The sequence below is a fragment of the Anomalospiza imberbis genome, chromosome 1, assembly GCF_031753505.1.
Source record: "Anomalospiza imberbis isolate Cuckoo-Finch-1a 21T00152 chromosome 1, ASM3175350v1, whole genome shotgun sequence".
Classification (NCBI taxonomy): Eukaryota; Metazoa; Chordata; class Aves; order Passeriformes; family Viduidae; genus Anomalospiza; species Anomalospiza imberbis.
The window spans coordinates 85,474,044-85,491,670 of NC_089681.1; the positions used below are offsets into that span (position 1 = coordinate 85,474,044).

The following is a 17,627-nucleotide window of genomic DNA, read 5'->3' on the forward strand; positions in this document are numbered from 1 at the left end:
ATTAGTGCTTTATGGACTTACCAGTTCAGGTTTTTGTCTGTGAGATTTTTCCTTTGATAATTTGTTCATAAATATGAGAACAGTCAATGCAGTAGAAAGCCTAAGGTCTTCTACAGATGCCTATTGCTTTCCTCAGCAGTATGAAGAGCACGCACCCAAATAGAACCCATGCACATGTTCCATCCTGCTGTGTAAGGGCAGCTCACTGCCTCCAGCTCTTCCAGCTGCTGGCTGAGATGTCTTCTCTGTTCACTGCTTGCAGCTGTGGTTATTTCCCTGTGATGTATCATGGGCATTTGGGGGGGGGGGGGGATTTATTTATTTACCTCTTTGTTGCAAAATTTAATGAGAACTTTTTCTTATGATGGGCATTTTCCCAAGACTTGTGGATATCATCGTAGAACGGTTTGGGGTGGAAGGGACCTTAGAGATCATCCAGTTCCCACCCCTCTGTCAGGGGCAGGGGCACCTTCCATTTGGCCACATTGTTCAAAGCCCCATACAGCCTGACCTTGAACACTTTCAGGGGCACACCATCCACAGTTTCTCTGGGAAACCTGTTCCAGTGCCTCTAGATTTGTTTCAGCAGATCTGTGTCCTTCTTATGCTGTACCCCATGTTCAAGATCTTTGCTGTCTCTGCAAATTCCAGGTGTGAAGAGCTATACCACTTGTACTGCAGTCAGGGCAAAATGATGTGAAGACAAATGCCTCCTGTGCTTTCTAGTAATTTCCTGCAGTGATACAGGAAAAAGCCTAATTGAGGGAGGATGTCATATTTTTTCTTAATGCAAAGCATCTGATCTCAGTCTTACTGTTGAATTAAGGATTTTCTCTGAAGTTTTCTTTATTTCATTGTTTTGGTGGGGTATTTTTTTTTATGATGGTGATTATTATTATTATTATTAGGGTATTATTGGACATGCTTCATAAGCTGTCCAGTTGAGGTGGGTCCTCATATATGTGCTGATCCTAGCTACTATAGCCAAAAAACAGGAGAGACCAGATTCAGCTTGAAAGCACAGGTTGTCACTCCTTTCCATCATGCCTCCTTTCTGCTGTTGCTAGTAGATCGTATTCTCTGCAACAGGGCAGATTGGGCAAGGTGAATGTGATACTGTTCTGAATTAATTTTTCAGTTCAGAGCATCTGACTATCCAGCACCTATTGCATGGGATGCCCAAAGATACTTTTCATCACTCATTCCTCAGAGGTCTCCATGTTTACACTTTCCCAAGACCTGTAATCTTCTTTTCACCCTATTTTCTCCCACTGGTGCCAATGTCCAGCTCTTGATTTTCACTCCACAGCCCTTGAGGCAGCAGAAGTGGTCAAGGAGCTGTCAATCTCTCTTGCATAAGTGCAAGCATCAGGACTAAATACCCAGCACTGCAAAGTTTAGTTTTTCACTTGAGAGTTTTGGGAACCTCTTGGAAAAGTTTTGTTCTTTTGTTCTTCCCCTCCCCACCCCAGCCAGTTATTTCTTCCAAGGGCAGTAATTTCTGATTAGAGGGTGCTGCTGCAGAACAGTTTGCCTGTGTATACATTAAGTATTGCAGGTTACTCAAGTAGGAAGTGTAGCTGGTGGTGTTCAGGCACACACCTGTGTGCCCTTGGCGTACTGGAAGATGGCTTCAAGTTCGTTTGGCACCTCTTAATTAACCTCTTGTTGAATATCCCACAGGAGATTGAGACAGCTTCTATGAATAGCAGACATCAGATAGTGGCTGAAAAGACATTTGTACATTTTTGAGGTAGATACATAAAAATAGAGGTGCCTTTTTCCAGCAGGGATGTTCACTCCAGCAGTTTGATCTTGGGGTTCCCTGAAAAGTTTAACAAATGCACATCTGTGTCTTGAACCTCTGAAAGTCCCGAGCCTTCCCTGTCTACTACTTCTCTGTGTTGAAATGCCAGACAGTTTTGGGGGCAGTTGTGAATGGAGCTCTTGCAAACTCTGGTGTTGAGAGCCTCTTCTATGTGATAAGAATGAGCCTGTCAAATAGTATTCACATTTGTTTTCAAAAATATGGTAAATATAAGTGTTCTGCCAATATAGTATTATAGCCATCTATTTAAATTTCATTTGTAATCTAGCTAAGATATTTTAGAATTTTTAATGTCCTTACAAGCATTATAAAATGTGTACTATGGCACATACATATTTGTGTCTAAAGGTGAAGCTACTGGGATGTCTTTTGGCAGTATCTGTTCGAGATAAGCCTTACATTAGGAATGATATCCCACAAGAAGAGAACCATTTTTCACATCACTCAGGGGATTGGATTAAATTGCGGTGAAGTGCTCTCAATATAGAATGTCTTCACCTTAGGAGTTAGTGTGAAATAGCTGGGTATACTTCAAGCTTAAACCTTAGCCTATTTTGCAATAGCTTCCCTCTGTAGATGAGCCCCGAGAGATGTCCTTGCATAACTCTCAAATTTTAGAGCATTTTGAATGAATGCTGTGGTATCATAACCTGCAGCTCCAAAAATATCAAGATAGAAGTGTTTTCCCTTATGAAATGTACCCACTATTAAAATACCTCAAAAAGGAGTCTGTAACCTGGGAAAAGCTTTTCTTATTTGACTTAGTTTCATTTCTTTTTTCCATGAAAATCTCTTTGCTTCCCAAATCAAATAGTTTTGTGCATACTACTGTGAAATATGGCTGGGATTTCTTGACTGGAGTAATACTGGAGGCACTTAGGAATTTATATATATTTTTTTTCCTTACAGCCATCTAAAATGGTGAGAACAGTCACATGCACTGTTTTTGATTTGTCAGTAGCATCTTGACTATAGATTCAGTGGAAGGCAAATCACTCCAAAAACAGGCTAAAGCTGCAGTGGAAGGGGAAAGGAGAATAGTTCTAATTTATCTTGATCCATGATAAAGGAGGAAAAGATTTTGCTACCTGAGGAGTGTTTCTTTTTCTATTTTTGGTGAAATAATAAGAATGGAGATGTGCTTGGAAAACATTTTGGAGTTGTTAGGAGCAGGACATTTTCTTTCCACTGTGAGACTGGAAAGTTTACTTTAAACATTATGCATAAAAATGCACAGTTCCTCTTTAAAGACAGTAAAATTTAATCACACTACTTAAAAGACATATTGCATATTTATCTATTATTAATGTTATCCTTGTTAGTTTTGTGAGCATGGTCTTAGCATATCTTGGGAATAACAAAACACTAGACCTATTTTTTAACATATGTAATTTTTTTTTTCTACTTATACAATATAAAGCAGTCAGGCTAATGTAAACCTATATAAGTCAAGGGTGAAGAAAAGCAATTTTGTCTTGTATTGGTTGCACACTTCTGGTAGTAGAATTTTATGCTCTGATTAGTTGCATTTTTGGTTGGCATTATGAGTTTATCTTCACATGGATGTTTATGTTCTGAAAAGGAAAGACATCCAAAAGCAAAAATAATTAATAGCCTATAACCTACTAAAGTCCAATATGACCAGTAATGGTGCCCTATTCCTAACCATATTAAAATAATATATAAAGATATTTGATGCTCTGAGTAATTGAAGAGAAAAATAGCTACACAAGGGGGGGGAAAGGCTGCTGTAGACAATATTACTCTAAATGTGACATGGCAGCCAAGATGAAAAGCTAGTGTAAGATAGAAAAACTTCAAAAGTTGAGTAGAGAAATATTACTGGGGCACGTGTGTGTTTTTCTCTTTTCGTATTAATTTTGTCCACAACTGCAGTGTCCTGTAAGAAATGTAAGTTTAATAGGAGCAATGTTTCCAAGTTACATTTATGATTAACACCCATGCACAATATATGGTAAAAGAGTCGTAATTAAAAACAGCATGAGAAAAGGACTGCTTAGGAGTTGAAGGTAGACATTGACAAGCAAGCCTGCCAGCCACTGCATGACTGCTTGCTGCTGAGTTGTAGTTTCCTGATGCTGATGTTCCACCAAGTTCTATCATAATTTGCCAGCTAATCTGTTCTTAAAACCTATAGTCCTTGTATTGAAATGTGGCATAGTTGCAAAAACAGCAGAACATCTAATGGTTGCCTGTGTAACTGTTTCCTTGAAGCAGAATCAGAAGTGGTTAACTTTATTTAGCAAGGATGATGTTACAGCACACGAATACTCCTCCCTCTCCTCAGTAACAGTTTTGAGGAGGGTATCAGCAACAGGGCATTGCAGTGATCATCAGCCTATAATTTGAAGGAATATTGTCCTTTTCCCACCCCCTCTCCTCCAAGGCATCTTTTGAGATGCCTGTTTTGATGCTGGTGTGTGCACAACTTATTGCTGGTTGCACTGTTGGTTTGTGCTGTGTATCAATGGAACAACATTTTCTGGAAGGAATTAACTGAAGTTGCATCTTTCTTACATAAGTGACTGGCACATTTTGAATGCTCTTTCAGAAATACAGAGCAAATGAGCATTTTAGGTGAGGTATGCGATAAATTGAGAGTTCTTTTTCTTGCAAATATTCATTGTGACATTTCAGAGTAAGTGGAACTTTTGTTTGATTAAAAAATGTAAGTGCTATTAATATGCATACTCAGACAAAAAATAGGCAAATACATAGGAGGTTTAGAACCCTCATTTTTAGTTTCTCTAGTCTGTGCTAATATACTACAATATTAAGATATTTTCTATGTAATCACTGAAGAAGTGGAAATAATACTGGAAACTCTCTGTATTATGTTTGCATTGTAGCATCGCTGCCTGGAATTCCTGTCTCCTGTGAAATATTTGATGTAGTGCAGAGTTAAGACTGGAAAAGCTTAACAGTGTTTACAGTTAGAGATTGCTAATATATATGAACATGTAACAAAACACCTCTGTTTGTAGGCAAAAAATTAAATGTGGGGCAACCTGCACTGGACAACTAATTTTGAACTCTTGTGGATTATATATACAGGGTACAATGAAGAAATAACAATCTAGAGAGGACTTAAGGAAAAAAATTTAACTTACTTCTAGCACCAGATTTTAATTTCTTTTTTTCATTGAAAATTCAAGTTGTTTCTACCAATCAGTTTTCCAGATCGTATTGCTCCCTGTCTGGTACTTGAGTTGTAATCAGTTACAGTTGCAGTTTTATTTCTGCAGTTAACACTTTAAGACATTGCCACTGGTGGTGTGTTCATTTACTTATTCAAGTGGGATGTTTCTCATTAACCCCTTCATCACTTAGTGTAGGAAAGGACATAAGTGGTGCCAGGAGGGTACAGGAAAGACATGGGAGTTCTGAAAGCTTCTTGTGAACGCGTTAGGCTTCTCTGAAAGTACTGAGTGATTTCATGAGTAAAATGAGAGCTGACTTTTCAGTGCAGATGAATGCCAGGCATTGAGGAGGGGACAAAACAGGCTTACATACCAAACTGTGCCTATAGCAAAACATAAAACAGTGACTGGTTCCTGGCTGTGTGTTGCTGCTTAGGGAGAGAGCATTGGGTTTGTTTTGGATCATTTTCTGCAGGCATTTGTTTGATGGTAGTTTAAAATAAAACAAGACCCATACTGAATACTGTGTCCCATTTTGGGCCCTCTTCCAAGAGTTAATAGAAGAGGAAGAAGCATGGAGAAGAATGGCAGGATTGGACTGGCTTCTGGAAGAAGAAAAGGGAAATAAGACTGGGGCTAGTCAATCTGGAGAAGGGCTCTGATGAAAGGAATGAAGAAATTTAACTTGTATGTTCCAGAACTTGCTGCCAAGAGATACTTTGGAAGACAAACCCATAGTGGTTTCAAAAGTAAATTGGACAATCCCATGGAGAAGAAGAATTTAATTACATGGTGTTTGGTGCAGCCTACGATTCTGGCCATGCACATTTTAGTAATTGCTAAGTTTCTGGTGGCTGGAGTTAAAGAAAATAAAATAGACAGTGTTGTTCGCACCTCTCATGTTTTTTGCTTGTTCCTTAGGCATCTATTCTAAGCTTTTAGAGACAGCATACTCTGTCAGTCAAACCTTGAATTAAGAGCACCAACACATATGTACCCAAAAAGAAGTGTGCAAAAGAAGCTTGGCTGGTTTTAGACCATCTCTTTGGATGCATCCCCAGTATTGTTGCAGGGAGGGGAGTATTTGTATTCAAGGTTTGATATGTAAGCTAAACTGAACTTCTCAGTAGCAGTGAGGCATGAATATCTTAGAGAGTTGCTTGGGATTTTAATTTTGGATTGTTGTGAAGTGAGCATAACTTGTGGTTTTAACAAAAACACCTTTTTTCTGCCCCTTTCCCAAAACTGGTATTTTGTGTTTGTCTTCCTCTGGATAAGACCAGTTCCTTTCATATCTGTTGCTCATAGCTTTAGTTTTTTTCCATCCAAGGGCAGTTGCATGAAATTGCTGACTGTTATCAGATTTTGGTCAACAGCTGCAGAACAAAGTAGTAGTCTTAACTTCCTTTTGCATCTGTATAGTGAAGCCTTGGCTTTGTCCAGTAGTACTACTGTCTTCAGCTCTGAGATCACATTGTTGACAATTTGCAGGTGGAAAGGTTTTTATATAACTATAAGCTGTTTGTTTACACCTTAAATAAGGTGTAAACCTTTTTAAAGGTTTTTTTCCTTTTTTTCCCCAGTCTTTACTTACTTTTGGAAGCTCAGTTTGAAAGGAGAGGGCCATGGTGTTTTATCTTTGTTATGCTATCTCCATTAATGTCTTAAAATGCAGAACTGCTTCCGGTTTGTTACAAAAATCTGTTTTAAAAACTAAAATACAGCTGTAATTATCCTGAAGATAAGTCAGCTTAATGTAAAGTTTTCATGTAAGGAAATCTCTGGCAATACAGTTAACTCTCAATTGAACTTTTTTTTTTTTTCATCCCTATTTGCTGTACCATGTGCTCAAGGCCGAACAGCAAAACCACCTTTGCCTGTGTACTTAAAAATGAAATACTGCTTTATGTCTCCGAGTTGTCCCTTTGCTTCCAAAGAACCAAATGCCAAGAGAAAGACCCCCCTGTGCTGTCAGGTCCACAGGGTCCCAAAGGTCTGTCGGTAATGACAAACATGTTTTACACCTTTTGGTGCCACGTTCTGATCTGTACTGGCTGGCCAAGTCTCCCTGTGCAGAATTACGGTTTCTAGAGCTGACAGATTTTTTTAGTACAGTCCAAGTATCCTGGAAGTGTGTTTACATGATTGGAAAGAGGAGACTCCTTCCTCTTCCAGAATTGCAGCTGTCCCTTGCTTGTGGTTTGAAACTCCCAACTATTGATAAGTGTAGACAAGGTTCATATAAAAATCAGGTCTCTTGCCAGTTCAATAAGCATGAAAATTGGCCTGTGGTGTTTGCATCTTGATCTTTCTTGCCAGAAGTTTTGTCTCTCAAAGTATATAATCACCATCTCTTGCATCTCAAAAGTAATTTTCTGGTATTTGAGTATATCTTAGGAAGAATGAGTTGTGGGAAAATACAGACTCAAAGGTCTTGCACAAGTTTACTGACTCCTTGTTTTGGCTTAGTCTACTTTGTCCTGCTCTCCCAATTCTCTGTTTTTTTCGCTATGGCTAGGACAAAAGGGCAATTTCATCTTGTGTTCATAATGAAATATGGGGCAACATTGGTGTGCCTGCCAACTCCCTTTCAAGAGAATTCTTTTAAAGGAATGTAATTGCCATAATATGGTTTCAAAAAAAGTTGAAATCCTTCCTCATCAAATTCATATTTAGTATACACTGAATTTTTATTTATTTTGCTGAAATAAAAGAGAAACAAATTTTATAAGGCATGGAAAATTTGGGAATAAATGTGAAATTTTTATGTCAATACAAAATACTAATATTTTTGTTCATCTCTGTCTCTGAAACTGATCACAAACTGAATCCAGTTTCTTACTCTTCTTACTCTTACTTTAAACAAGTAAAAAAATTTTGAGTGGTCTTTAACTTATTCACAGTGAGATGGTAAGAGGATTAAATCACTAATACAACAAGAAAGACCTCAAAAAGTAGAGTAGAATCTTATTGTGTAGATCCTTAAACAGACAATTTGCCTAATTAATCATAAGGTATTTATAATAAAATATTTATTTTAAAATATTTTATATAAAAACTTCATTTATATCCAGAGACGGTTTCTGCAATATAAGTAGGAAAATGTATAATGTTCTAAATTTTATTAAATTTAGTCACTTTTCATATTGTCTGTCTCATACTTCATATGAGTCAAGGTAAGCAGCACTTGAATACAGTGGAAATACCGAGATATTGGACATTCCAGTTACTTAAGTGAGCTTCTTTAATGTCTTCATTGGACCCACAAGTGTTTGAAGTATGTTGTAGTTAAAAGAAAATTTGAAATAATTTAATTTTTAAATGTAACTTATTCAGAAAGATAATGACAAATTACAATAACATTTAATTAATAATGTACTTGTACATGGTGTAGCTCTACTTCTTAAGACATTGTATGCATGATGTTCTGAACATCATCTACCTGTTAGTGAGATAAGGGCAGGGGCTTTCCAGAAGATTTTAGTCTCAGAGCTCAATTCTCAGGAAAAGTCTTTCAAAACTTTACTGTCTTGGACTCTTAACACATTTTCCCAATATTTTTAACCCCCCAGTCCTATACACATTCCATTACTTTAGTATGACAAATTTGAGGGAGATTTTGCATGGAGACCCAAACATACAGAAGCATTGTAGATCCAGTATGTTCTCTTATTTTGTCTAATGAATCGTAATTATTTGGTATTATGTTTCTAATGGGCATTACAGAAAAACCTGTCCCGTCTGTGACATGGGGAATGGGCTGTTTACTTGCATGCCTTCAAACTCCCTCTGTGTAAGGGATTGGGAACAAGACCAGCAAAACTTAATTGTCTATTTGCCAATTCCAATAGCAAAATATGTTTAACATGAGAAAGATCTCATTGTCGATGAATCCATTAAAATATCCATCACATCTTGGGTCTTGTGCTCCTCTCAAAGAAGTATAGTCTGCATTTCTTCATTTCCATTTTTCTTTAAAGACTATTATGCTTTCAATGATCTTGTCAATCAAATTCTTTATTTGGTTTATTCTAAGTGTATTTTTCTTTATAATAACTTCTGATTGAAACAAAAGGCTTTTACTTTCGCTTAGCAATGTTGATGCTGTTAAATGATTTTAAAATGTTAGAGAGAAAGCAGACTATTAACTTACTGAAGTGCATTGGTATTAGGAATGTTAAATACACATTTCTCCCCTTCTAAAAATAACTGTATGACAATTGGTCTGTTTGGCTTACTCTAATTGTATATTCTCTAAACAGTAAAATTAATTTCTTTAATCCCTTTGTCACTTCAGTTTTGCTCTGTGCACAGTGTCTTTTTCAATAACTTCCAGGAGACTGACTTTCATATTTACTATGTGTTCTTTGTACGAGTTGTGTGTTTTCATGCTAATAGGGATTTTGAGATGGGTGAGCTAATCAAATGTAATTGTACTTGTTTAAACTATTTCCAGGTACACCCACCTTTATGGAAGCATTAGCAGCCAATGGTACAGCCAACATCCAGACATCTGTAACAGGAGTGACAGCCAGCAAACGAAGGTTTATTGATGACAGGAGAGATCAACCCTTTGATAAAAGGCTACGTTTCAGCGTGAGACAAACGGAGAGCGCGTACCGGTACAGAGACATTGTTGTCAGGAAACAAGACGGATTCACACACATTTTACTATCAACAAAATCGTCTGAAAATAATTCATTAAATCCAGAGGTCAGAACAATTCTGATTTTGGGAGGGGAATTTGAAGTCCTTGCCTCATTTCTGCTTGTTATTCAGGCACAAACATACGCAAAACACAGTACAGGTTCTTACTTGAAAGATGTTATATGTACAGTTGCCTTTATGTGTAACTCACTTGCATTTGAAAACTCTGTTATCTGACAATGTTGATGTGTGCTGTCTTTTATAAGATATGCAGTGATTTACAGAGTGCAACTTGAAAAAAGCTTTAGCCTCAATTAAGGTTCTTTTTTTTTCTGTACTGGTTGCATATGCCATCTGCTGTCCAAATTACAGAAATGCTGAATGAGTGCTTTAGTTACAGATAACACCTAATAGATCTTTCCTTAATGATTTCATTACCTTTGTCTAATTACATTTTTGAAATGCAAAGTGTCTAAGACATTAAATTCCATTTTTTTGGATAATGAAGAAAGCTAACTTTTCTAATAAGATGGTTGAGTGGATCCTAAGGAAAAATTAAAGATGTTGAAGGGTCTCATGGGGGAGGAAGGGAAGAGAACAACATGCTACTTTTTAATGATGGATTAAAATTATTCTTGTGACATTTTTCAGGTAATGAAGGAAGTCCAAAGTGCACTGAACACAGCAGCTGCAGATGACAGTAAACTTGTGCTGTTCAGTGCAGTTGGTAGCATTTTCTGCTGTGGTCTTGATTTTATTTATTTTATACGACGTTTAACAGATGATAGAAAGAAGGAAAGCACTAAGATGGCAGAAGCTATTAGGTATGTATGACTATCTTCAGTCATCTGATGGTTATTATTCATAATATGGCCTGGCTTGTTCTATCTTTATTTCAAAAGCCTCTTATTCAAAAAGATCTCAGACATTCACCTGTTACATTATAGCATGCAGCACTTCTTTATGCTTCCTGTCCGTTTCTATTTGGGTTGTTGTTTCATGCATTTTAAATCTTAAATTTTAACTGTGAAAACTGAGAGTATTGTAATACTCCTCCAGTTAAAACCAATATTAAAATACTTCAATAGTCATAGGGCTTCCAGAAAATAAACTTAATACACCACAATTCAAGACATGTATTGAATGAGTAAATTGATATAGTACGTTCAGAGAAGTGGAATGATGGATATTTTAGAGGAGTAGATTAATACTGGTGATCATCATCCCAATGCTAGGTACCAAACCTAACATTTAAACAAATTAATCTGAACTATTACCAAGCAGAAGAAAATATATGGGAAAAATGTATGGATCTTGGAGATAAGTTTTAACAATACAAACAAGTACATTTGAGCACTGGTTTTGAGAGCCTGGTCTCTTGCATTCTTCCAGAGTATTTATATTCTTTCAGAGCCCTTCTTCTATTGTTCTCAATGGTCATGTTTCTAAAAAAAGGCTATGGACATGTAAAGCCTGTTTCACTGAAGGCACAGTTGGTTCATAAAGGTGATTATAGTTATTTTTATCAAAGGAAATTCTTCAGTCATTTCATGTAAAAGTTGCTTATGCAGTGACTTCAGATATGGCCGGAAGCTCTTAGCACTGAGCTTCTATCACTATTTTAACTTGGGCCCTTCTAGAAACCTGTTTTTTCACCTAATATTAGTTGTTAATAAAATGGGCAAAGGTGACTTAAAAAACTTACGGTCACACACCCTCCCTTTCAAATTAGTTATTTTGCATGTATATTCTAGAGATGGTCCTCTCTGGGATATTCAGACATGATTAAAATTATCTTAAGTCTCTGGATGGGATGTTTGTATGATGACTTGCATGAGATGGATGGTTCCAGGTTTAGATTTGGTTTTTTTTGCATTTAGCTATTTCAGTTCACTAGAATAAGTTAAGAAAGAGTGTTGATAACCTTTAGTGCTGAATGCAATATAGTAAAATTGTCCTGTTTTGCAGAAATACAAAAATATGTAACACAGATAGGGAGCAAACTTTAAAATTACCTTTGCAATACCATACCATACAGTCATGCCTGTATGTATTCATACACGCATGACTGTTTTTTCCTGAGAAGCTCTTGGAGGCATTACTGTTTGAGAACAGAGAAGCATCCATATTTTGTGGGTATTGGAATGAATTGTCATTTTTGTTGTCAATGAGGATGAGAATATGCATATATTAGCACCTAATAGCAGGGTACCCAGAGCGTTATTACCGACCAAAAGAAGGGAGATGAAATGGGGAAGTTTACAGGTGTGTGATATGGGATAATAGAGCTCTACTGTTTATATTCATAGTTTTAAAAAGCAGATTTATTTGTTAAGAAAAGCTCCTCAAGGAAGATCAATAATGCTTTGCCCATCTTCATTTATACCTTATTACTGTCACTTAAAAACACAGGTAAATACCTTATGCTGATGCCGTACATGAATACAGTGAGGACCAAGCAGGGCTGTGCCACAGCTGTGGCACCCAGAGGCGTGAAGTGGGTGCAGCCTTATCTGAGAGCTGTGGGACACATGAATGTACTAAAGTGCTGTATCAGCTGATGCTTGTAGAGGGGTGTTAAATCTGCACCTGCCCAACTACTGTAATGGGTTGGGCTGAGAGCAATGGTAGGCTTTTACAGAATCAGAAAATGGTTGAGGTTGGAAGGCACATTTGCAGGTCATCTTGTTCAACCGGCTCAAGCAAGGTCACCTAGAGCAGGTTGGCCAGGACAATTTCCTGGGTTTTTTTTAAATCTCCTGAGACTGAGAGTCCTCGACCTTGTTGGCTGCCTGTTTGGTTACCCTCACATTAAGAAAGTGTTTCCTCCTATTGAGAGGGAACCTCCCATGTTTCAGTTTGTGCCCACTGCCTCAATGGGCACCACTGAAAAGAGCCTGGCTCTGTCCTCTTTGCATCCCCTTTCAGGTACTTTTACACTTCGATGACATTCCCCTGAGCCTTCTCTTCTCCAGGCTGAACAGGCCCAACTCACTGAGTCCCTGAGTCACCTTGATCTCCCTTTGCTAGCCCATCTGCAGTTTCCCCTTCACTGAGAAGTCCATAATGATACTAGGGCTGAGCAGTGGGGCAGGATCAACTCCTGCAAATTCCAGACAACATTCCTCCTAAAGCAGCGCAGGATAGATAGGACTGGCACGCTGCTGGGTCAAGTTCAACTTGGTATCCACTGGGAACCCTAGCTGAATTTCTGCCAAGCTGCTTTCCAGCTTGTCTTCCAACGTACATCGATGCCTGGGGTTGTTCGTCCGCAGGCACAATGCTTTGCACTTCCCTTCTGGGGCTTTAGGAGGTTCCTGTCAAATCATTTCTCCAGCCTGTCAAGGTCCCTCTGGATGGCAGCGCAATCCTCTGGTGTATCAGCCTGGTTTTGTATCCTGAGCAGACTTGCTCAGGATAAGCTCTTCTCCATCAACCAAATCATCAGCGAAGCTGTTGAACAGTGCTGGACCCATCACTGACCCCATGGGGTGCAACACTTAAATCCCTGGCCTGTGCCATGAGTCACCACCCTCTGGGCCAGCCATTCTGACATTTTTCAGTCCACCTCACTGTCTGCTCATCCAGCTCATACATCAACAGTGTGACTATGAAACTCTTACGAGAGACAGTGCTGATATCCTCACTCTGAACTCTGTAGACAATATCCACCTCTCTCCACTCATCCAACAAATAACCACCTCATTGTGGAAGGTTATCAGGTTGGGTTTGAAAGTGATGTTACTGTGAAGATGAATTATTACGGAGTTTTCAAGGGCTGGTATATTTTACACTCTCAATATATGTAGTGAGCGCATGTTTCTGTTTCTCTTCAGGAATTTTGTGAATACTTTTATTCAGTTTAAGAAGCCTATCATTGTAGCAGTAAATGGCCCAGCCATTGGACTTGGAGCATCTATATTGCCTCTGTGTGACGTGGTTTGGGCCAACGAGAAGGCCTGGTTTCAGACACCATACACTACTTTTGGACAAAGTCCAGATGGATGTTCATCCCTTACATTCCCTCGGATAATGGGCCTGGCTTCTGTAAGTAGCTTGCAGGGTAGGGGCTGGCAGCTTCACAATTCAGTTGGGATGATTTATCCAGTGTGATTTCAAGACTTTTTGCCTTCCTGTGTTGTCTTTTTCTTAATTTTTTTCTTTCTCTCATGAAAACCTTTCATGAGAAGCCACCCTTTATAGCTTTTCTGCTCCATGCTCTTACAACTTACTCTTCACCTGCATGCACAAAACAGAAAGAGGGCACGGGATTTAATCCCGCCTTTGACCCTGATGGTGTCAGAAGGGTCATGTCCTGTGTACCAAGACACACTTACCCTGCTGCTGCCTCGTGGGGACCAGCCACGGGTGTCTTGCATTCAGCACAGCACCAGTGTGGCACTCAGTGTCACTGCACAGCAGAGCACTGTGACACCAGCCAGGAGCAGTCTTATGCCACTATTCAAAATAACTATTTCAGCTTCCATGCACTCCTAACAAAAAGCTATTTAAGAATCTCCTACCTGTTATTTTCATGTTGCTTAGTGTTTTTTCATGCTGTGTTCTTTGAAAAGCTAGACCTACATCCTATTCCAATTTGGACAGTATAAAACAAGTGCTTGTGGCTACACCTGTTTTCCACAATTTCTGTTCTTTATAAAAGCCTTTTTTTTCCCTGTAGGTATTTATTGATTTAAAATATATATATTACAACACCAGTTCTAAAAGATTTAATAGCTAATTGTGTCATATTTGGATTTAGTTATTAGAAGAGAACAGAAATGGTAACTGAAATAGATTAACAGTTATAAGATTATCTTTAATATCTTAGCATGTTTCAACTACTGATTGTTCCTTTCCCTTTTTATTTGGCCATCCATCTATTCATCCATCCATTCCATCCATCCTCGTCCTTTAAAGACTTGTGGTTGTTACTTTTCATTTCTTTAGAAGTTGTGCAAAAAACACAAGCTCTTCCCTAGTGTACTCTTTCATGTGTGTTTGTGAATGCTCTCATTCTTAAATATAAAGATTTAAATTGAAAGCTTCCAGTGGTAACAATTCCAAAATGATTGGTGCAAAAAGGGGGAAAAGATCTACTGTTTTTGTACTATCCTTGACTCTCTGCAGCAAAGCAGTGTCTCTCTGGAACAAAGCTGAACTTTACTCAGCACATTTCATGAATTATGTTCAGAATCCATACTGAAGACTTTGATAAAGAAGCATGTTTTTGTCTGTAAAAGAGAGAGAGAAATCAGCAGGAAGGTGTTATGAGTGAAATGCAAAATATTCAGGGGAAAAATATACAAAGCAAAGAACTATGGCCTCTGTATGCATCATAACATTTTCTACAAATATATCAATTCAGCAGGAGTAGTGCCACCCCTAACTCTTGTAAGTCAGTCTTAAAATGCAATATTCTTAGCTGCAGCTATGTAAAAATGTTCCATTGCAAGATTCCTGGAAATATCTTACATGTGGGGTCAGTCACCTTCTGTGGGTCAGCAGGTCTGTCATGGATGGGGATTTTTTTTCCCAAACATTTTCAACTGTGAGTTTATTCCAGGAAATTTAAAGCCCAAACCTTAGGATTCAAAACTGATAGCATCTTGGAATTATCATGAATTTTAGAAGTGTTCCTAAACTTGGCTTTTGAGTTTTGAAAATAATCTGTAATAGACATGAAGGTGATGTCTTTATGGGGAGGTGGTGTTATCTGTCTGCCATGGAGCTCCTGCTCTGGTTTTCAGGTCCTAGATATGAAGCCCAGGATCTGTGTGATCACACATTACACACTGGGTGTCCCTGCCAGTCCCCAGCACGCTTGGCAGGATGTCTTAGCTTTTCTGTCAATCATAAGGGAAACATGGTTCCATAGTGCCTGGAGTCCCCATCACAGCCAGGATCTGGGGTGGTTCACAGGCTAGCTGCCTCCTGATCATTGTGCAAGAGAGCTGAGGTGCTCCATGGCCCCTGGTGCCTGTGGCCTTGCACAAAGGGACCCTGGTGAGCATCAAAGCCCTCACTGGAAGTGAGTCCAGAGGTCCAAGTGAAGTTCCTCTGTGGAAAGAGTCATTTTCTATCAGAGTAGAAAATGAAGGTTGCTAATGAGAATCTTAGTGAAATATTTTTGTCACACTCATTTCTGTTTCTGTAGTATATTTCTTGGAAAGTAACCACCAAGTGAGTTAATTTTTACAGCAGGTACAAAGCATGATTATGATTAAAGCTTGTTTAGCAGTTGGTCTCCAGCAGATGTTGTGTATAGATCAAAAGTGAAGATGCCAGAGCAAGACATTTTCCTTCAAAACCTGTCAAGTGAGAACATCAATGGGAATGCTCATTTCCTGTGAGATTTTATGCTAATACTGTGTTACAGCTGGCAGAAATAAGATAACTACACCATTCTCACTTACGATATTTCATGTTCAGGAGAACTCAGCAGTTGCAACTAAGTTGTAGGGGGAAAAAAAGGCTTTCTAGCATTCATTTTTATCCTTGCAAAGATAGATGTCAAGAATATGTAGACCTGACCACCTGGCTTAAATGCTTGCCTGTCCTAACTATTAGTTAGATTGACTTCACATTTTGATCTTTCATAGAAATGTTAAGTGTTTTTAAAATGATTTTGGAAAACTAATTTTCCCCCAACTGTGTAGGAAAAGGGATTCCTTTTTTAGACAACCATGTATACATCTCTGATTTTTATCTAGTATTTCAGCTTATTATTATTCATATACATTCTGGAAAATGAGAAGGAATGGTTAATGAACCTTTCATATTTGATATTGTGTTCTCAGAAGGTAGAACTATAGGGTATAGAACTTGATCATAGTGCAAGAGATTTGGGTTTTTATCAGTTAATATATGTGAATCACAGCTTTCCATAGTAACTGTGAGAGATGTGCTGATGGTAAAATATGTTAGGAAAGTGGCTGGGTTTTTTTCTTGCATTCCTAATGGACTGGCAGTCAGCAAGTAAACTGCCAGTAGAATCCAGACTTTGTATTTCATTACAAAGGAACAAATAAGAGATTGCAGAGTTTCCAAATTGCTTCATATGTAAAATGCAATACCAGGAACATGGTAGCACAGCAAATAAATAATTATTTCTTAAGGTAATAATTATTTGAGATCCTTAACTGAAAGTTGCTGAAATAATTACCAAAATTTCCAGTATTGGATATTAAAAACCTCATTATTTTCCCCTCAGGAATGTTAAACCTGTCAGGTTTGTATTTTAGAATAGCCTTATTTCCTATATTTCAAGAATCCGGTAATGGGTTTGTCATATTTTTCAGTGTAAATAAGTCATTATGAAATAATAACACTGATTTTTTTTTTTAATTTCCACTGCCCGTTTCCCTGTAAATGTCACTGCAAACTGTATAAAAAGCTTCACTAAAGCTAGAATTCAAGTGGCTGCAGGACAAAACTTTAATTGGAAAATGGGTAAATAGTAAAGTGCATGATAATTACAAATCAAGAACATCTACAGAACTAGAGAGAACATCTTGTTACATAGAAGGTAGTACTTGATTCTGTACCTTAAATCATGTGCAAGATCTTTTAAATACTGGAGGTTTTTAATAAGACTGCTATATCAGATTCTGAGAGGATTTATCACCTCAGTATTGAACTCTTGAAGAAAACATGAATGTTTATTTTCTATGAATTTGATCAGAAATTGGAATACATCATTATAAAGGGCAAGCTGATGTATTCATTGCTGTTTTACAGGTTTGCTAGGCATTATAACCTATTCCCACATACACTGATAACCAAGTCAGCAATACTGCAAGAAAGCCAGAGCTAACAAACAATCACAGTCAGGAGATGACAGAAGACATTTTCATATTTAACCATTAATCATAGACACCCACATTTCAATAACTACTGACCTAGTACAGGTCAACAATACAGACCAGCCAGCTGTAGGCCAGTATTTTTCTTTTTTTTAATTAAAACTGGAAGAGCTGTAATAAAACTAT

The 17,627-nt window shown here is 37.9% G+C and overlaps 1 protein-coding gene across 5 annotated transcripts in view; it reads left to right on the top strand.

The window, feature by feature from the left end:
* Window positions 1-17,627, top strand: part of CDYL (chromodomain Y like) — a 103,589-nt gene that overhangs the window by 82,797 nt on the left and 3,165 nt on the right. For 4 of the 5 annotated variants that reach the window (XM_068198696.1, XM_068198668.1, XM_068198675.1 and 1 more), the window contains 3 exons: window positions 9,446-9,702; window positions 10,288-10,460; window positions 13,473-13,683. In XM_068198696.1, the coding sequence (XP_068054797.1) occupies window positions 9,460-9,702; window positions 10,288-10,460; window positions 13,473-13,683 (627 nt within the window). In that variant the 5' untranslated portion in view covers window positions 9,446-9,459. Of the gene's footprint in view, window positions 1-9,445; window positions 9,703-10,287; window positions 10,461-13,472; window positions 13,684-14,556; window positions 17,515-17,627 lie in introns of those variants that run through there. The other variant, XM_068198678.1, reaches the window with a different exon arrangement.